Source organism: Lycium barbarum, chromosome 6, assembly GCF_019175385.1.
Source record: "Lycium barbarum isolate Lr01 chromosome 6, ASM1917538v2, whole genome shotgun sequence".
In the NCBI taxonomy this organism is placed as follows: domain Eukaryota; kingdom Viridiplantae; phylum Streptophyta; class Magnoliopsida; order Solanales; family Solanaceae; genus Lycium; species Lycium barbarum.
The window spans coordinates 7,811,470-7,833,488 of NC_083342.1; the positions used below are offsets into that span (position 1 = coordinate 7,811,470).

Consider the following 22,019-nt stretch of genomic DNA (forward strand, 5'->3'; position numbering starts at 1 on the left):
TACTCTCTAGAAGTGTCAAGGTTCAAGAATAGTAGTCATTTATTGTGTTAGAACTCAAAATAACTCATCACAACAAAATAGAAAAATCAAAGTCTTACCAATTTTAAACATGGCTTTACCAGAGCTCCCAATAGTGCGGACATGATCTATGTATCCTATGTTTATTATGTTCGAAGAGTATTGTAATATTTACGTCCATCTTATGTTCCTTTACCTGATATTTATAATGAGTTGCAATCATTTTCTTAATACTACTGTTATTTTTCCTCTGAAGCATTTTGTGCCCTGAGAAGGTGGAGAATTAGGACTGGAAGTTGAAAAATTTCTAGACTGAGCACATACATGCAGATATGGAAATACATCAGTACCATTTCGAAGAAAGTGGATATCATAACATAAGATACGAGGAAGATAAATTCATCAACTTGTGACTTAAAGAGGCCTCTTCCAATCTCGCGGTGAAAGGATAGAAAAGGTATGAGATAAGAAGATTTGTTCCAACTTCTTTGACATTTGCCTTTATTTTTTCGATTTGTTGTCATGAAAGTGGGACACGGTCAAGATTGATCTCAAAACATATTCAAAAACATTGTATTTATTTGAATGGAAGACTACAATGTTTAAAAGTGAAAATCAAGAGTTTGAGACCTAAAAGTATTGTTGGATACATGGCAGGTCCTGAAGCAAGAGAGGAGTTGTTAAGTCTTAATTTAACATGCTACGAGAAATCGGTTTCTCAATTATTTTTGCGACTTCTCATGAAGAACTGCAAAATCGGGAGATGGAGGGCTTTCTTTTCCAAGTAAAAGGGTTGTCCCAGATGAAGTACTCTTGAGTACAATAAACTTCATATCTTGTGTTTGCAAGGGAGCCTCTGCGAAAGGTGAACTAACTAATTTTGGTTCGAAAACATACACTCTTCTGTGCTTGGGGATGTTAAGAGTTCTTTTGTTATTTGACATCGAAAGAGCTCTGTAAAGTTTTTAAATTTATATGATTTCTTAGTGTGACGTGCATCAGCCCTAAACCTCTTTTGCTTGTTTCATGTGTCTATTGAGATCAATCATTTATGGCCTTCTACATATCTGTTCTTGTTGTTTCTGCTGCTATCAGTTTTTCCTTGAGGAATGTAATGTGCTTATTTGTCGGGCAACAGAAACTGTAGTGCTCTATGAAACATCATTATTTTGTGGATTATGTCTCTGTCCTATTTTCTGGTAATGATATAACGTGCGGATGCCAGAGTAACCGTGATTGGAGCTTAAGGAACGGTTGTTTTTAAGGCTATAATCCTTGTAGTATCGACCTTCAGTATATGGACGAACTAGCAGAGGAGCTGAGCATAGTTATTATAACCTACTTAGTTTGCCTCTTTTACTTTGCTCTTCCTTGCTTCTGTCGTCTATCATTTTTGTTTTAAGATTTGAATTGCCATTGAACTTTTTGCAGATGGATAAGGGCAAGAAGTACAACATGAAGTTAGGAGTTGGACTCTACGAGCCTATGGCAGTAAACTTTGTGAGCAAATACATCGTTACCCCCCTCAAGTATAATACTTTTTTCAAAAAGACACTTAAACTTTGCGGGAGTCCTAACACCCCCTTAATCATGTTTACAGTGGATTTATCACCCCTTATGAGCCCACGTGGCATATAGAGTGTATTTCACTCTCCAATAGCGTGTGATAAGATTTTTTTTTTAATTCATTTCAACATTTGTTTCATTAAAAATACCTTTTCCTTTTACTTTATTTATTTTATTTAATATTTTCTTTTTCCTTATCTTCTTCACTAGGAAGACCCAATTGGTTACCCTTTTTTTTCTTTTTCTTTTTTCCTCTGTTTCTTCAAGATCGTTCTTCTATGGACTTTTCCAACTCATCCTTATTCTCTGTCTTTTTTTTTTTTTGCTTTTGATTTTTGTTATGGAGCTTGGGGTAAGTCATTGGAGATGGAATGGTGGTTTGAAGGTGATTTCTAATTTTCAAAGTTTAATTTGGTGATGGTTAATGCTATTTGTGATTGGAGATGGAATGGTAGTTCTTCCAATTTTGGCCGGTTTAAAAACAATACCTTTGTTTTCTATCTTATTCTTTTTTTTTTTCTTAGTTGGGTTCATTGATTTTTTTTCCCTCCTAAAAATGGAGGTTGAAAGTGGTGAGGTTAAGGGATATTTATTTGGGGGTAAGAAGTTGGATAGATGTTGATTTAAATTTCAGATTTGGTTTTGGTGCTAATTTTAATTATTTGGTGGTGGTTTGGCAACTTTCGGTGGCGTTGTGGTGGAATTGGTAGTGCTGGGGTGGCCAAGGTGGGGGGGAACTTCTATAGAAGCTTAGGTGAAGAAGAAGGCGGAAAAGAAAAGAAAGAAAAGGAATCAAATAGGACAAGTAAAAAATAAAAAAAAATTAAAAATCAATTTGACACGTGGCAAGTGATGATTGGTGCGTGAGTTGCATAGATCTTTCTATACTTGGAGTTGATTGAAAAAGGGTGGATATATACTATTTTGAAGTTGTTCAAGGGGGTCATAGGACCCCATAAAGTTTAGATGTCTTTTTGAAAAAAGATGTTAACCTCAAGAGGTTCCGATGTATTTTCTCTAAACTTTGCTAACTATAAAGTAACCAGGATGTATGTATATCCAAATATAACTACTTTTTTTTGGATAGCTTGTATAAACTTGATATACGGTCGATGTAAAATTGATTGGTGCAATACAATACCTTTTTTTATTTTTTATTTTTATGAATTATGCGAGTTACATGACCGACTTTTTATTTTCTTTGAGGCCATGTTAAAACAAAGTAAAATAAAAATAATAGTGTTAATTTTCACACTATTAGCACGGCCATACTCACCTAGTTTTGTATATATATGCATGTATTGTTATGATCCGACTACTAGAAGGCCGTGGTGGGTACTCAATGAACTGACCCATGAGGTGAACCACTTAATTTGAGCATTAAGACAATAAACATAAGTTGAATATGTACATTCTTAAGGTAAATGAGAACTATACTATCAAAGAAAACATCTCAGAATACAGCTATCGAAAATTGCTTGAGGACTCTTAGATCTCAAACTTACCTAAGCCAAAAGAAAAGAAAGAAAAGAATCACTAGTTGAGTACTTCCTCCCGTCAGATAGAAGCTTTTCAGAGGGTTCTTCGCTTCCAGCTCTTGTTCGATAACGCTTCCCGACCTTGTAAGTATCATCTCTTATCGCTATCTTGGAATAGAGAGCGGCTTCGTTCAGACATTCTATACTTGTTCGCTGTGGCTTGAGAGTTAATCGCACGAGAGAATAAGTAAGAGATTGAAAAGAGCATCTGTTATGGTATTGTTGTCGTGTCATTTCAGTAGATTCCCAAGGCCCGAACACGAGTAGAGGCAGCAGGGTAGGTATTCTCATTAATGTAGTATCCAAAAAGTGGCTATCCTTCTCTTATGAGAGATAGGCACTCTCTTTACGGCCAATTACCTTTAAAGAAAAGAAAAGAGAGAACCTATCTTTTTGCGCTTTTACGTATAGAAGTATTACTCTTCCGTCTCATTTTATATGAGGGTGTTAGGTAGACTTTTGAAACCTGTGATCTAAAACAAATTATAGAAATTTGTGTGGTTAGAAATCATTTCATTAAAAGTAAAAAGATAATTTAAAGTTAAATTGCTACTAAATATAAAAGTGGATCATTCTTTTTGGGACTGACTAAAAAGAAAAAGAGTGTCGCATAGATTGGGACGGAGGGAGTACGATTTATTAAAGTCATGCTCCATAAACTCTGTAGCGGATGTGTGTTGGGTTTGCCTTGAGATTTAGTAGACCTTTCCTTATTTTGTTAGCCATACAATACATGAATTGTTGAATGCTCATTTCTAAGTCAGTATTTTACTTTACTCATAAGTGTTTGTTGCATTCAATAGATGTGGTTATTAGGAGTAATTGTTGGGAAACTTAAGTAAATGTACGCTTCGATTAACTAGTTTATCAACATAATCGAAGTATACACTACTTATAAATTTAAGCTTATAAGCCAGGCCCAATATAGCCCGCTGGCCCTTGAGGCTTGACCGAGGCGCCAAAAAGCTATTTTATTTAAATTAAAAATTAATAGATAATTGTGAAAAAAAGAAATAGAACTAGGAATAGTGATATCAAATAAGGCTTAGTATCCTACACAATACTTTATTCATTTAGCGTTAAATCCTAATTATGAGGTATAGAAGTCGCATTGATAGTTATTTAATTTGAATTCAAGATTTAAAAAGTAAAATGTGAAAAAGAAGTAAAAATTAGGAATATTGATTACTGAATAAGTTTAGTATCTTACACAATACGCTACTCATTTCAGCGTTAATCCCTACTACAAAACTATTTAATCACCAAGTATAAAAATTGCATCCCTATCATGAAAATGTCAGAACACTTGTTGGTTGTTGCTACTCGAAATTGGTTGCACGACGTTGCCCAAATACAAAGAGGTAAATTTTTTAAAGTGGATTCAAATATTATTGATTTTTGAAATGTAGTTATTTGATAATGTTTAACTAATTAAATTTGCATATGAATGTAAATGAAAATGAAGATGTTAATTAAGATAACTTTATCACAAACAAATTAAAATATACTTGACGATGTATTGGTGTTGAATAAACTGTAAGTTGTCGAAGAATTATATACTTTCATATAATCATATTTTAGAAATGTTAACAAATCGACATACTTATAGGTTTGACTATTCGATTAAAAAGAATTTTTTTAATAAAAAATGAAGGGCTAGCCTGCCTCAGCCCGCGACCCCTCTAGGGCTGGGTTGGGCTAGCCATGTTAAGACCCTTGTAAATGAAGGGTCGGTCCATCCTAGCCCATCAAATTTCTTGGCCCGTGAGACTTGGGTTGGGCCGGCCCGTTTGAGTAAAGTTGGGACTATTTTCTCATTCTATATTAATTCTAATTTGTTGTTAAAGAACCCCCTAAGACATCACCCTTTTGATAAAAGTTGAAACCCTAGATTTTTTTCCTATTCTCACCATCGCCGCAGATGACACCATAACCCTATTATATCGATTTTGCATTTCTTTACTTCAATCTTTTTGAATCTACTGTTTTAAATGTGTTTGAACTTGAGTTGTCTGCAAGCTCAAAAATCTCGTACAACTATCATAGTTAAAGTTGATTAGATGAATCTTTACAATTTATTTTGAACCAATTTAGATCTGTGCTCAATTGAGGTCTATGTTGTTCCAATATTTAAGAAATTAGGTTTGAAATTTTTGAGATCTTTGCATTTTTTCGTTTTTGGAATTGAAGAAACCATTTGGTAATCCTTCTGGCTTTTTGTCCAGCTGGAAATCAAATAATTCCTAGCTATTGTTCTTGGTATGGAGTTTCATGCAACTCATATACAACGGTTCCAGAACGGGTAATTAGAGGTAATAATACTAATGCTGCTTCTTGTAGTAATAATCTTGAGTTAGCATCGCATGCCTTTTGAATTAGAAGAAAAAGTTGATGTGTTATGAATGCTAAACTTGTTGGAAATTTGTCTATTGTTATTGGGTACCACAAAGAGTTTAGGATTCTATCTGTTCCATTCAATGATCTTACTGGTGAAATTCCTGTTCAGATATGAAAATTAGAGAATCTTGTTGTTCTTGATGTAGAAGCGAACTCCATCGAGGAAAATGTTTCGAGTTATAATTTTGCTGGCTTGAGAAAATTGAGAGTTCTTAACAGAATAAATGACTTGTCTAGAAAAACTCTCTACAGAAGATTCATAGATATTCTAAATCTTTACAACTTTAATGTAATTGCGTCCTAATTTTGGGTCTAATACTTTTTTCGTGTACTTAATTCATTTTGTTCCCTTTTATTCTATTGTAATGAGAACGTCTTGCTTCAGGGAATCAGTTGTACATGGACTAAAATCAATATTTTTTTAAATCACTTATAAACCCTGGAATAACATTATTTTTTCTGTTTTGCGCTAAATTCAACATACTTAAAAACCTGCATTTTGCTAGTGAAGCTGGAAACTTCTCGATAATTCTGTTAAGCCCCAGGTTAAGAACTCTCAATTTTCTCAAAATTATACCTTAAATTGAATTCCCTTATACATCAAGAACTACAAGATTCTCTACTTCCCATATGTGAACAGGAATTTCACCAGTGAGATCATTGAATGGAACATGTATAACCCTAAACTCTTTGAGGTATCCAATAACAGAAGACAAATTCCCAACAAGTTTAGCATTCATAACAAAGCGACTTTTTCTTCTAATTCCAAAGACATGCAATGCTAACTCAGGATTATTAGTACAAAAAGTAGCATTAGTGGTATTACCTCTAATTATCAATTCTGAAACCCTTGAATTTGAGCTGCATGAAACTCCATACCAAGAACAATAGCTAGAATTGTCTGATTTCCAGCTGGACAAAATTCCAAAAGGGTCACCAAATGATTTCTTCAATTCTAACAACAGAAAAGGTAAAGGAATCTTAAAATTTTCAAATCTAATTTCTTGAATATTGGAACAACATGGACCTCAATTGAACATGTATCTAAATTGAAGCGAAATAAATTGTAAAAATTCATGTAATCAATTCTAATTACAATAGCTGTTCGAGATTTTTGAGTTGCAGACAACTGGGGGTCAAACACGTTTAAAATTGTAGATTTATAAAGTTGAAGTGTCAGAAAGAAATTTCCTGAAGTTGAAAGGTCAGGAACATAATCTCATGCAACTCTTAAGGCCAAAGTTTTAACAAAACAAAATCAATCCAAACAACTTTATAATAGTAAGGGAAAAGGCGCAACTATACTCCCTAACTTTGCGACTTAGAATAGATATACCCTTTGTTAAAAAAAGTGATACATATATACCCCTGCCGTTACACAGGTGGTGCAAATATATCCTTTTTGCTTACGGTTTTAAAAAAAAAAATCATTTAGCTTATTTTTTAATTAAAAAAATGTCAAGTAGCTTTAAAAAAATAAATCCACCCATGTTTGGTTGTGTCCATTTTTGTCCCCTTTTTCATTACTTATGAGGAAATAGACTAGTTATCTCAAGTTCTCAGCCAATTTTAATCTTATACTGTTATTACTATAAGGAAATTTTGTTAGCAGACACTGTAATGGCATTAAAGAGTTATTTGCAAAGCATTTCTGTTGAATTCTTTTTGGATGTAATTGACAAATATAAACCAGCAAACAGGAATTTTTGCTTTTCTACTTTGTTTTCTTTCTATATTTTGCTCTTGTTATTTAATGCTTTTATGCTTTTGAAGTTTTCTTAAGAGGTGTGCCTTTAGTATAATTTTCATTCTTCTAATCTGTAAAATTATTTACAAGTCTTGTCGGGTTGACAAGACATACCTTCAAGTTACTTTTACATAATTTTTAAACGATAAAACTTAAACAATGGCCACGAAGTGTCATATTTGAGCAAATTGAAGTAATTGCACTGGTTTAGCCTTCAAATGGACTGGTCTTTAATTTTTGACCTTCAAATGGGGTCTTTAATTTTTGTCCTCCAAAAATGACCAAAATAGAACTTATGCCTATAGGGCATAAGTTTTTAAGGGCGCGGGCATAACTTATGGATATTATGATGGGGAAGTTATGCCTCCCTAGGCATCGATTTTGAAGGGCAAAACTTAAAGACCAGTCCATTTGAAGGACAAAAATTAAAGACCAGCACAAAATAGGGACAAAAGTGTAAATGACTCTCTGGATAATAAGATACATAATACATGGTTCGTCTAGTGAGGTCAGCCCACTGGATACCTGTCACGGCCCAAGCGTTTTGGGCCTTGACAAGATTATTGCACTCATCCTCTGCTTTTTGCGGTCCTTTTGTGGGATGGAGCTGTAATATTATAGAGCACCGGAAGGGTATAGTGCAATGGTAAGTACTATTCATTCTTAACAAGAAGTTTTGGGTAGGATTCTTGTTTTGAGAATGAAGTCGCTTTTGATAAGGAGTGTTTTAGTCCTAAATGAGACTTTCCGATGCGAATCTAACTTAATTTGATCCCAAAGCAAATACAGAATATCGAGTGGGAAATGAGAAAAACAAGTCACAGTATGTAGACTAATGAGAACAATTTGCCCTCTTTTCCCTCTTAAATTTCCTCTTCTTGTTTAACATGTTTGCCTATTATTTAGTTATCCTAATCACATGCTAAATAATGGACTTCAAATATGTCAACGGTATTAACGTTAACCTCCCAATCAAATAATTAACATGGTACATGTGATATATGATGTAATTGCACACAAAAAATATAACATTCATCCGATCAACCATACACGAAAATACTCCTTCTATATTATTATTATTACTTTTTTTCTTTTTGGTATTATTGTCGTTTCATATCTTCTGTACCTCCATGACTTGTTTATTTTTCTTCTTTCCCTCAAATTATTTTTCCTACAATTTTATTTCTACTCCTAATAAAATTCATAATTGACTTCTTTTTTATTTGTAATATACGAACATTACCGTATATAAATTTGGGTGCATTATAATAATTGGTAAATCCAGTGCATTTCTCTGTCTGGATTAGCATATATATGTGTTTTCGAACTTAGTATCTCGTGCATGTGTGTGTAGCGTCATATAGTTATGACATAATTTTGTTAAAATAAATCTTTGAGTAAATAATTATAAATGAAAGAACAAAATACAAATTAGCGTGAATGATCCATACAAATTAATGTGATTGATCAATGTGAATACTCATATTGATGACTTGTTTGTTGAGGTCAACATGAATGGATCTTATATGAACTTACGGAGATAAACATTTCAAGGTTAAATTTGGGAAAAAGAGATATTTTTAGTAGTATTATTTTCTACTTATTTATAATACTCTGTCTGGATCCAGTGCATTTCTCTGTCTGGATCAGCATATATATGTATTATTGACTATATATGATTTTAGATAAGCTTGCTATATATGATTTCAAACACATCATCATTATAATTCCACAAGTGAATACCATTATTTGCCCATTGAAATTAAGGAGAAAACCATTTACAGCATGATGTATGGACTTATGTAGTCAATTTGTCCATGATAATGAGAGGAAGCAACAAGCATACACTTAAATTCCTCAATTTGCGCACTGGAATTTATTATTTGGGACATTGAATTATTGTCAATTATTATCATAAGGGAACTTTCCAGGGATAAATCAAATCTATCTATAGTACTCTGCATATGATTTAGAAAAAGTCCAATTAAATGTCAATTTTACTGAAAAGATATTCAAAGGTAAAATGCTCCCTAACATAGTCCATCTAGTTGCCCAAATGATAAATATCATAATTGAGAAATGTTCTACTAATTCCAGTCAAATCCCTTCGTATTAGCCCTACTTTTTTTTTTCATTTTCATTCGGTGTGCGGTATTCGTATTAAGGCCCGACTAATTTAAATTCACATCGAAAAGTTCCACATTAAGAGTAAAACATTCTCTAACAAAGGCGACTCCGCACCAGCAAGACTCCCTTCCAGTAACCTTACACCAAACAATAAAAAGAACATTATTTTTTATATGCATTCTATAGAAAAAACTAAACACTAAGACCATTATATGTTTTGTTACATCGAAGATATATGATAGGTCAAAATTCTCCTACCTCACTTGACCCCTTAATTAGACCATAAAGAAAGGTGACAAGGTAACAAACAAGAGTAAAATATGCCAGAAATAGTTCTAAGTTTCTTAGAAGAAAGAAAGAAAAAAATAAAAAAACACCATTGTTCAAACCATGCCTACTCCAAAATTTTAATTATTAAAAAGCAACAAGAAACAGCATAGGGAGAGATCACAAATTTAAATAAGACATTTTGTATTTTTAAACCCTCAATTTGGTATGGTATTAGATTAAGTAGATATATAGCTAGTTTTCTACAGACACACCCACGACAATATAAGACGCCAATTAGGGAGTTTTTGGTACGTATATGGAGAATTCTTTTTTAATTTTTTCATGTTTGGTAGGTCAATATTCTAGAAACATTTGATCTAGGAAAATAAATTTCTTAAAAAAATTAGGAAAATGTCTTCCTCGATGGGGGTAGAAAAAAAAGTTTTACAAGGGTCATTTCACGCTAATTGTCTCCCCCTGCACCCTCCAACACCCTACCCACTCGAAATTGAATTTATGGACTCTACAATAACTTCAAATTGATATACAACAATAATTAATTCACGGTCAAACATCTATAAATAATTAGTGAATTTCTTAGCATATATATAGAGTTCAGGCAAAAGTCATTCGGTTCTTGAGAACTCAATTGTGCTCTAGATCCGCCATTGCCACCACTTCCCCACCCCCTCCCTACTCCACGAACACCACAAATCCGCACCCCACCATCCCAGCCCCTCTCCCGTCATAATGTTTGCCTAGAGTATAAAATAATACTTCTAAATAGTATTTTTTTTTTCACTTATCAAATACCAAGAAAAAATTACTTTTTCCTTGAAAAGCATTTTCCTCCATACAAATTATTAAAAGTATCAAAGAAAAAATATTTTTTGTAAAAGACATTTTGCTCCCTGCAAACACTACTTTAAAGTATTAAGATAACTTCAACAATTGCCTACTTAGCTCCAACACCCTATACACACACACCAAACGCGTAATATTTATTCCACAACACCACAAGTGGTCTCACATGTCACATCATTATCATCTTTTATATTTATCGTGTTGGCCGTTTACTTTACAAACTTCAAAACACCTGTTTTTGTTTTTCTTTTTTTCTGGATCTGGAAACAAACGCCGTACAAGTAAATGCAGTATTTTCTGTTATTAACACGAAGTTTCCATACTTTGTACACCCACGGAATTAGTAGTCATTAACTGTATACTACTGTCTTATAAATATGCTATTCTTCTTCCTATAGCTAATTCATCACCATATCAATTGTTGTTTTTAGAGCATTCCCAAAAAGTTTCTCCATTTTTCTAATTGTTTCAAGTTCAACCCTTTTCACACTTTATCATATTCTACCAACATTAATCATCTGACTCCAACTTGTTTGAGACTACTGCATATAACTATTTCATTTTAATCTACGTGCAACATGTATATGGAGTCTGTTTCTGTACCTAGTGCCGAAAACAAGTCCGTTTTCTCAAGATTACGAAATAGGTTTTCGCTCAAAAAGGCGACTTCTCAGAAGAAAGACGAGGGCCTAACAACAACAACAACAATGACAACAACGACGACAATTACTACTACTACTACTGGTCCTCGTCTTTCAGTAAGTAGTAGTAGTAGTAGTAGTAATAGCGAATTAGAGAGGGTATTTACGTACTTTGACGAGGATGGAGATGGAAAGGTGTCACCAGCGGAGCTAAGGAGGTGCATGAAGGCGGTAGGAGGTGAGCTGACGGAGAAGGAGGCGGAGATGGCGGTGAGGCTATCGGATTCCGACGGGGACGGGTTGTTAGGATTAGAGGATTTTACAAAGCTAATGGAAGAAGAGAGGAATAAAGAGAGTGAGTTGAAAGGAGCATTTGCTATGTATGAAGAAATGGAGGGCAGTGGCTACATCACTCCTAAGAGCTTGAAGAGGATGTTGAGTCGACTTGGTGAGTCAACTTCTATTGATAAATGCAAAGCTATGATTAGGAGATTTGATATCAATGGAGATGGAGTTCTTAGCTTTGATGAGTTCAAAGTTATGATGACAACTTAGAAGAGTTCAGAGAGAAACAATGCTGTAATATATGATTCTTGGTCTCATCAAATAATGAGAGAAACAATGCTGTAATATATGATTCTTGGTCTCATCAAATAATTCCTAATTAATGTTTATCATTGAGATTTTTCATTCTATAGATTCATAATTGTAAAGAATTTCTTGGTTTTTCATTCTGTACATTACTCCTAAGAGCTTGAAGAGGATGTTAAGTCGACTTGGTGAGTCAACCTCCATTGATAAATGCAAAGATATGATTAGGAGATTTGATCTCAATGGAGATGGAGTTCTTAGCTTTGATGAGTTCAAAACTATGATGACAACTTAGGAGAAGATTTCAAAACCCAAATATTGCTCCATACTGTATTGTTTATGTACATAATTATCTGATCTTAGTTTCGGTGTTTTTTCTTGATTTCTTCCTTCTAAAAAACAATTGTAATATGATGGGATAATACTCCATCCGTCTCAAAATACTTGTCGTATTTTTCATTTACACACCCCTTAAGGAAACATTAATTAGAAAGGGTGTAATTAGAAGTCTGTACTCTTTTAATCTTTACGTACATGTATAATTCTTTGGCCATGAGCTTCAATTTGATTATTGAAAAATTATGCTGGATATGCATCCGTTATTACAATATTGATAATTTTCGCTAAGTTTTAGAAGCGCTCTAACGAATACATAAAATATCGTTTCAAGTCTTAAGGGAAGTTGAGCTCATTATTTTTGGTCCTAAAGGTTGTTCTAAATTTTGAAGCTCCTGTAAGGACCTGATTGTAATGAAGGTTCTTACTTGAAGAGATATTACTAACTTTTGAGAAAATTGAAATAGGAAAAGACCCCATTTTCATATAGCTAGAAACATTTTATTTCACTTAATCATAACATATCTTGACTAATGAGAAATATCTATTTTCGTTTTCCTCTAAATTCCCTCTTCTTGTTGAACATTTCTTCTAAATTGTGTGTGAACTTTTCTTTTTTTTTTTGCCTACTTTTCATCCTCAATACATATTAAGATACATAGAAAATAATATGAACTTCGAAGATGTCAATGTTCTAATGTTGACCTCCAATTAATCACATGATTCCAAGTCATAGGAGTTGGGCTCCTATGAATCAATTTGAAACATGGTTGTACGTGCATGTGATTTGCCTTAATTATATACAATTGCACACATCTAATATCAAATAGTTGATGAACCTCCTAAGAGCTTAAAGAGAGGATCGATGTTGAGTCGACTTGGCGAGTCAGCCTCCATTGATAAGTGCAAAGCTATGATTGGGAGATTGGATCTCAATGGAGATGGAGTTCTTAGCTTTGATGAGTTTAAAATTATGATGACAACTTAGAAGTCTGTACACTATAATCTTTATGTACATAAATGTAATTCTTTGGTCAAGTGTTTCTTGTTGATTTGTATAACTTCTTAAGAATCAAGCTTTCAATTTGTATTGCCTCAAATTCAACGTATCAACGACTAAATATCTTGAGATTGACCGTCATTTTATTCGTGAGAAGATTCAAAAAAATTAAATTTTCGCTGGCTACGTGAAGATAAGAGAACTTGCTGATTTATTCACAAAAGCGTTAAAATGAAAATTGGAATTATATCTCTTAAAACGAAGTGAGGTCTAAATTTCCGCCAGACTGCTACATTTTTTTTTTTTTGGTTTCCCACCCAGTGTCCGGTACCCGCATTGGGTGAAGCACCCCCTACCAAGAATTTTTACATACCCAGGGCTCGAACCCGAGACCTTTGGTTAAGGGAGGAGCAGCCCCATCCACTACACTACATTCTTTGGTGCCGCAAGCAGGGGCGGTCCTATGTGATTTCAAGTGGGTTCATATGAACCCACTTCGTTGAAAAATAACACTATATATACATGTATATTTAATTTGTTTTTAAAAAATGTATATGTATATACAGTGTTATTTATATATTTCTTATATATTGAACTCACTTGGTAAAAATTCTAGGTCCGTCACTAGCTGCAAGACAGCTACATTGCGTGATGTTAAAAGACTTCTTTGGTAGGGGGAGGGGGAATTTTTGGTTTTTAGTTTCGTTTAAAATTTGATTTCCTTGTATTATTGAAAAGGAGTCAACATTTTGTGAAAAGATGGATTTATTCAAAATAGATAATACATCTCTTTCGGGTATATATCTTTTGAGTGAAAAAAAAAAAAGAGACATATATGATAGAGTTCATCTAACCACATATAAAAGATGTCTAAATAAAAAAAAGTTGATTAGTTTAACGGCAACATGAATTTGGCCTTCTTTCTTGCACCTTGTCAGTTGAACTACTATTTATATTAGTGTTCACCTCTAGTAGTTTCCAACAAATATGTCTTTTTAACTATGAAAATTAACGTCAGAAGTGTTCTTGCTTGAGAGAATTATTTTTCTAAGTTTCCCTTTCTTGTTTTAAGTTGTGCGACTTTCTATTACCTATTATTCATCTCATCAATTCACAACACAGTTAATATAGATAAAAAATAATGGATTTCGAAGATGTCAATGGTATAAGATTGACCTCTAATCGCATGATTCCAAGTCGTTGGAGTTGGGCTCCAATGAATCAATTATAAACATAGTACACGTGACGTGCCTTATGTACAATTACACACATCAAATATCAAATAATTGATGAACCTTACATGAAGTTACTCTCTCCATATTTTATTTCTGCATTATGCCTCCATTTAAAAATCAGCCAAGTATCAGATTAGAAAAATTAAAAGGCATCTTTACCAAGAATTGTTCCTTATTGAGACCAATTAACCGTAAATCCATAATGTCCCTTGACAATAAAATTAAAGCCGCATTACAAATAGTCGTCACTTCTCAAAACTAAACTGCCCTTTTGTCACTTCTCCTAACATCAGGTGGTCTAGTGGAAATTGCACAAATGATCAATTTCAAAATTGAGATACGTTGGCGAATCTAAAATTTGAAGTTTATAAATTTCTATAACAATCTAAAGTTACAGTATTATTAACCTGATTCATAGTCAAATATTTTTAAATATCTAGTGACTTTCGTTACAGAATCTATGAAAAAATTATTGAATTCTCCAAAACTTGTATATTATACACTGGCTCCGCCTTTTACTCTGTCCACCCAACTCAAGTTCCTTGACCCTATTTAAGATATGCATTTCTATAGAAAACTAAAGGCTTAATACCTAGATGGACCCTTAAACTTGACATGTTTTGTAAGATAGACATATAAACTTACAAGGTGACCAGATACTCAGATAGACACTTAAACTTACTCAAAGTGTATTTTTCAAGTTTTCCAGTTGTTTTGAAAACAAAAACTATATATTTCAAACGCTCACAATCTTCATGGCCAAACAAGCCCTAAATATATCACAAAATATTTTTTTAAAATGCAAAAATAAGGCAAACGCATATACATGAGACTATAAATGTGCACTTAAACCAATAAATACTCGCTAATCGCAATTTTGCAGCTTTCAATTAACTCGGTTTTTTTTTTACACTTGAATAATTAAAAAACAATAACTTTAACCAATAAAAATCCTTAAAAAAAGAAATTTCAAATTAAGAAAACTGTAAAGCCGAGAAGAAAATCCTTAAAAAAAGAAATTTCTTAATTTGAAATTTCTTTTTTTAAGGATTTTTATTGGTTAAAGTTATTGTTTTTTAATTATTCAAGTGTAAAAAAAAATCCGAGTTAATTGAAAGCTGCAAAATTGCGATTAGCGAGTATTTATTGGTTTAAGTGCACATTTATAGTCTCATGTATATGCGTTTGCCTTATTTTTGCATTTTAAAAAAAATATTTTGTGATATATTTAGGGCTTGTTTGGCCATGAAAATTGTGAGTGTTTGAAAAATATAGTTTTTATTTTCAAAACAACTGGAAAACTTGAAAAATACGCTTTGAGTAAGTTTAAGTGTCTATCTGGTCACCTTGTAAGTTTATATGCCTATCTTACAAAACATGTCAAGTTTAAGGGTCCATCTAGGTATTAAGCCAAAACTAAATTAATTAGACCATTAACTTTTTGCTACGTAAAGACATGTTATAGTTCAACATTCTTCTACTTTACCATTTGTAACACAGTGGTGTCGGTGGTGAGGTGGGAAAGACAAAACGAAAAGGTGTAGAAAATTAAAAAAGTGAAAAAAATATTATAATAAAAATATCTAACACGTGGCGGCGTGAGCAAAACACCACTTTATGTATTGTCTTTTCTATATATAAAAAATAACGTTTTCTATTTGGGGCATGACACACATGCAATCACATGTGTCAATCATCAAGATAACACCAAAAAAAGCTTCCTTACTCCCGTCAAGACACTTGGGTCAACTCATCCACTAAGGCTGTATTAGCAATTTAGCAAGTATCGATAGAGTTAAAAGTTCTAGTTACAAGTTTGATAAAATTAAATAACTTTAGATAAAATTTTGTGTAATTATATTAAAGATTATACTGAATTTATAAAAATACTCACTCCATCCTAAAAAGATTAGTACTTTTAATTTTTGAGAATTAAACGAGGTGTTCTTTGATCATAATTTTTTCATATATCTTTTAAATATTTTAAATTATTAATTAAGGTGACTGATATTACTTTATACCTAGTTTCTAAATAGGTAAATTTTATTTCGAAAAAATTAAAGATTCTATATTCAAACACACTATCAAAATTAAAAAAAAAAATTGACCTTAAAAAAACGAAAAATGTCAATTTTTTTAAAACATAGAAAGTAATTAATTAAAAATCTGTTAATATGTCTTTTTAGAAATTTAAAAACTCTGAATCCGTTTTTTTATGACACCTTCAAGATGAGGCCACACAACCATCCCTTAGTTCTGTCTCACGTCATTGTCATCTCTTCACCATTTCTGATTTATCAATTATTTTATTATCCTGTTGACCGTCTACTTTTCAAACTTCTACTAAATTATTTTAATCAAGAAATATCCAAATGCCACATTTTTGTTCCTCCATAATTCCCAGGACGACGTTTCCATAAACGGTAAGCCCACGGTATCTGATCAACTAATTCCACACTCTGTCCTTCACCCCCAAACTATAAATAACATATCACATTATTCTTCCATCATAATTACAAGATCCATTCGTGTTTTCTTTCAAGAGCTTTCAACACAAAAAGTTTCCCAAGTTCTTTGTTTCAAGTTCAACCCTTTTTACATTCATATCATTTTCTACTTATATCCAACTTTCTTGCAAAACAAAAACAAAAAAACAAGTACACTAAACGTACTTGTAAGCATGTGTATGACATCAGTTTCTGTTTCCACGACTGAAAAGAAGTCTTTTTTCTCAAGATTATGCAATATGTTCAATCTCAGAAGAAAGGAAGAGGAGAATAAAATAATGATAAAACAGACAGCTGTTACTACTACTAGTGGTAGTTGTATACGGTAAAAACCGGGTATCTGCTGAGCCGGTGAGACCGGTAACCGAGGGAAGAATGAAACGAGCACATGCACGAAGACTTACTTTCTATATCGAGGGAGCGGTTGGTCCGGTTTTCCCATGCCGGTTCGATCTTGGCCGTTGGTCCGTTCCATCGTGGCCGTTGGTCCGTTTTGATCGTGGCCGGTAGTCCGTATGATCCGTTACGCGGTCGCCACGCGTCGGTAACGTGCTGCCACATTCAACTGCCAATCGTACGGGTGTCAGACCGTACGATCAACCTAATCCTACCTACTCCACGTCAGAGTTTTATCTTTATTTTTGGAAACACTTGTTGTATGAAGCCCACGGGGCAATACTATAAATAAGGGGCATTTCCCTCCTTATATCAAGAACTCTTGTAATAGCAAAAATTATATAAACTCTCTCTCTCTCAAATATTTGATTTCGGTCCACATTTGTTGTGTTTATCTCTTACATTTCTTCAATCAAGTAACACTCATATATTAGTAAACATACAAGTATATAGCAGACCACCGATTATCAGTTGCTTCTTCGTAGCATATTCATATATTTCTTTTCTCTATCAAATAGATTCAAGGCATAAACACATATCCTATACCTCACCCACAAATTTAATTGATTATCCGAATTGGGGGTAAACAGTTTGGCGCCCACCGTGGGGCGCTAGGATAATAGTGGTCTTTTATCTTGATCTCTACCTTACCCATCAAAATAAAAAACACCTTATGTTCGTCTCTAAAAAAAACGGACTAAATGGCTAGCAGTGGGCAATCTGTTCACGTCAACAACAACGAGATCGTGGCTGAAAATGAAGGCAGCGGGCCACGAGGATTACCAAACCCTGCTGACTCTAACCCCGTTAATTCGAGGGAGGGCCTCAACTATCAAAACACCGTGGACCAGGAGAATGCCGCCCAGCCGGCCACCGACCACACAATTCAATTACTTTGTCCCGGACACAGGGCCAGAAAGAACCGGTTACCCCGAATGATAATGTTGACTTACGTTTAATTTTTGAAATGTTGCAGGAACAGAGAGCGGCGATTGCCGAACAGGGAATCGCGATAGCCCGGTTGCCAAACGGAAAGGATAAAACGACCTCAGAGGAGGCGAAGGGTGCTGCCGAACCCGGAAGAGATGAGGCACGGATGGTCGAGAGCAATGGGTCCGGAGCTGGTTCCTCCACCGAGGTTCTGAAAATGCTCGAGACTTTGGCAAAGCGGGTAGACTCAACTGAAAAGAGGGTGGAAACACACAACTCTCGGGTGGACCAAATCCCTGGGGCTCCGCCTTTACTGAAAGGGCCGGATTTGAAAAGGTACATCCAAAGGCCTTTCCTCCGAGTGCAGCTCCGAAACAAATCCCGAAAAGGTTCAAAATGCCGGATATCCAGAAATATGACGGCACAACGGACCTGCACGAACACGTGACCTCATACACCTGCGCTATAAAAGGCAATGATATGGAGAAAGACAAAATTGAATCGGTATTGCTGAAAAAGTTCGGGGAAACTTTGTCAAAAGAAGCATTGACATGGTACGACCATCTGTCCGAGCATTCGATCACTTCATTCGAAATGCTCGCCGATGCCTTCATAAAAGCTCACGCCGGTGCCAAGAAGGTGCAGGCCCGTAAGGCAGATATTTTCCGTATAACCCAAAGAGACGATGAATTACTGCGTGAGTTTGTCAACCGATTCCAAAGGGAATGAATGGAGCTCCCCCCGATTCCAGAAGAATGGGCTGCACAAGCTTTCACAAAGGGCTCAATGTTCAGAGCTCAACGGCTTCGTTCAAATTAAAGGAGAGCTTGCTGGAGTACGAGGCTGTGACATGGGCTGATGTCCATAACCGATACGAGTTGAAGATTCGGGTGGAGGATGACCAATTCGAACTTCCCTCAGGGCCAATAAACGTGAACAAAAGTTTTGAGAGACCAAGGAAAGGCTACGAAACGAAGGCCGAGTCGTTGAGAGAAAGGTATCGGCCATATTCCCATTAGGATAAGCCAAGCTTTAGGTCAGAGAAATCAAGGGTCAGCCCAAGCCATTTCTCCGATCGGGGTAATAAACGGGTTGAGCGCCCGTCGAACAGTCGGGGTCTCTCATTTAGGAGCGATGCCGGAAGGTCTGCCGGCAACAAGGATTTGCCAAAGATATCGGAGTACAACTTCAACGTCAGTACCTCGGGCCTCGTCTCGGCTATTGGCCGTGTCCCGGATGTAAGATGGCCAAGACCTCTAAGGCCGAATCTGGGCCAACGGGACCCGAGCATGGTGTGTGAATACCATGGAACCCATGGTCACAGAACCGAGGATTGTCGCCAGCTAAGAGAGGAGGTAGCCCGATTACTGAAGAATGGTCATCTCCGAGAATTGCTGAGTGAACGAGCCAAAAGTCACTACAAGGAAAGAGAGACTCATAAAAGGGCCGAGCCGGTAGAATTCCAGCATATAATCAACATAATAGTTGGGGGTACCGAAGCCCATCGAGGGCCGGTGATGAAACGGGCCAAGGTTTCTGTTGTTCGCGAAAAACGCAGCCGGGATTATTTACCCGAGGGTTCTATCTCTTTCAGCAACAAGGATGCAGAAGGCATCATTCAAACGCACAATGATGCATTGGTAATTTCTGTACTTATCTTTAAAACTCAGGTTAAACGTATTTTGATTGACCCAGGTAGCTCGGCCAACATCATCCGGTGGAGAGTGGTCGAACAACTAGGGCTGGTCGATCAGATCGTACCGGTAACCCGGGTACTCAGCGGGTTCAAGATGGCGAGCGAAACCACAAAAGGGGAGATCTCGTTGCCGGTGAACATCGACGGCACTATCCAGCACACGATGTTCTATGTAATCGAAGGGGGCATGAAGTACAATGCATTGCTGGGTAGACCTTGGATACATAGCATGAGGGTCGTGCCCTTAACATTACATCAGCTGCTGAAATTTTCGACCCCGGAGGGAATAAAAACCATCCGAGGTGAACAACCCACTGCAAGAGAGATGTTCGCGGTCGAGGAGGCGACACCTCAGCCCGAAAAATCGGATCACAAGGAAGAAGATCCAACCGGAGGACCGAACACCAAATATCAATCAAAGCACTCGGGATCGGACCCGGAGTGTGAAGAGGATGATTTCGACGTACCCAGATCATTCGTCATGCCGGATGACTCGGATGCAACCAAGTCAACAGTAGAGGCACTGGAGCAGATCATCTTGTTCGAATATCTACCAGATAGAAAGGTATACCTGGGCACGGGGTTAACCCCGGAGCTCAGGAACATGTTAATTGAATTTCTTCGAGCTAACGCAGATTGCTTCGCATGGTCCCATATAGATATGACAGGTATATCACCGGAGGTAGCAACTCACAAGCTCAGCTTAGACGGGAAGTTTCCCCCGGTGAAGCAGAAGAGAAGGCCCATGGCGGAAGCAAAACATGCCTTCGTAAAAGACGAGGTAACAAAGCTTTTAAAAATAGGTTCTATCCGGGAGGTAAAGTACCCGGACTGGCTAGCTAACGTGGTAGTGATGCCCAAGAAAGGTAATAAATTTTGAATGTGTGTTGATTACAAGGATTTAAATAAAGCATGCCCGAAGGATTCATTTCCGTTGCCTCACATCGATAGAATGATCGATGTGACGGCCAGGTATGAGATGCTGAGTTTTCTCGATGCCTACTCCGGGTATAACCAAATTCGGATGCACCCGGAGGATCAAGAGAAAACATCCTTCATTACCCGATATGGGACTTACTGTTATAATGTCATGCCTTTTGGATTAAAAAATGCCGGTGCAACTTACCAACGCCTAGTTAATGAGATGTTCGAAGAACAAATAGGGAAAACAATAGAAGTTTATATTGACGACATGGTGGTCAAGTCCCTGGAAACAGAGGACCATTTAAAACATTTGCAGGAAACCTTCGACGTGCTCCGCAAGTATAACATGAAGCTCAACCCGAAAAATGTGCCTTCGGGGTAAGGTCCGACAAATTTTTGGGTTTCATGGTGTCAAACCGAGGGATCGAAATCAACCCGGACAAGATCAAGGCCATCAAGGATATCGAGGTGGTGAATAACGTCAAAGGAGTACAGAGGCTCACCGGAAGGATAGCGGCGTTGAGTCGCTTCATATCGAGGTCCTCGGACAAGAGTCATCGTTTCTTCTCCTTACTAAGGAAGAAGAACGACTTCTTTTGGACACCGGAGTGCCAAAGAGCTTTACAAGAATTGAAGAGATACTTGTCTAGCCCCCCGCTGTTGTACAAACCAAAGGCGGACGAGCTGTTTTTTCTCTACCTTGCTATCTCCGAGGTAGCGGTAAGTGGCGTTTTGGTCCGAGAAGAATCAGGTACGCAATTCCCTATCTATTATATAAGTAGAACTTTGGGGGATGCGGAGACCCGTTATCCCCACTTGGAAAAATTGGCATTGGCACTGGTAAGTGCTTCTAGAAAGCTCAAGCCCTACTTTCAATGCCATCCAATATGAGTAGTAACTACTTACCCCCTTGAAAAACATCATGCATAAACCAAAATTATCGGGTAGACTAACTAAATGGGCCGTCGAAATTAGCGGATATGATATCGAGTACAAACCTCGAATGACCATCAAGTCCCAGATCTTGGCCGATTTTGTGGAAGATTTCACCCCTGCTATGGTCCCCGAGGTTGAGAAAGAGATTCTGCTAACCTCGGGGAAAGCCTCGGGTATTTGGTCGCTACATACGGACGGAGCCTCGAACCTCAAAGGTTCCGGGCTAGGAATCGTCCTTAGAACCCCGGCCGGGGATGCCGAGTATGAGGCTATGCTTGCAGGTTAGGAATTGGCCCGAAG

The 22,019-nt window shown here is 36.1% G+C and overlaps 1 protein-coding gene across 1 annotated transcript; it reads left to right on the top strand.

Moving 5' to 3' along the window:
* Positions 1-10,754: 10,754 nt before the first annotated feature.
* LOC132600673 (putative calcium-binding protein CML19) lies at positions 10,755-11,890 on the top strand. Its single transcript, XM_060313992.1, has one exon. It carries the CDS (start codon positions 11,106-11,108, stop codon positions 11,721-11,723), a length of 618 nt encoding a protein of 205 aa, XP_060169975.1. The 5' UTR covers positions 10,755-11,105; the 3' UTR covers positions 11,724-11,890.
* The last annotated feature ends 10,129 nt before the right edge of the window (positions 11,891-22,019 follow it).

What these genes read in the sequence shown, in the direction of transcription:
- LOC132600673 (XM_060313992.1), top strand. Translation starts at nt 11,106, where the DNA reads ATGTATATGGAGTCTGTTTCTGTACCTAGTGCCGAAAACAAGTCCGTT.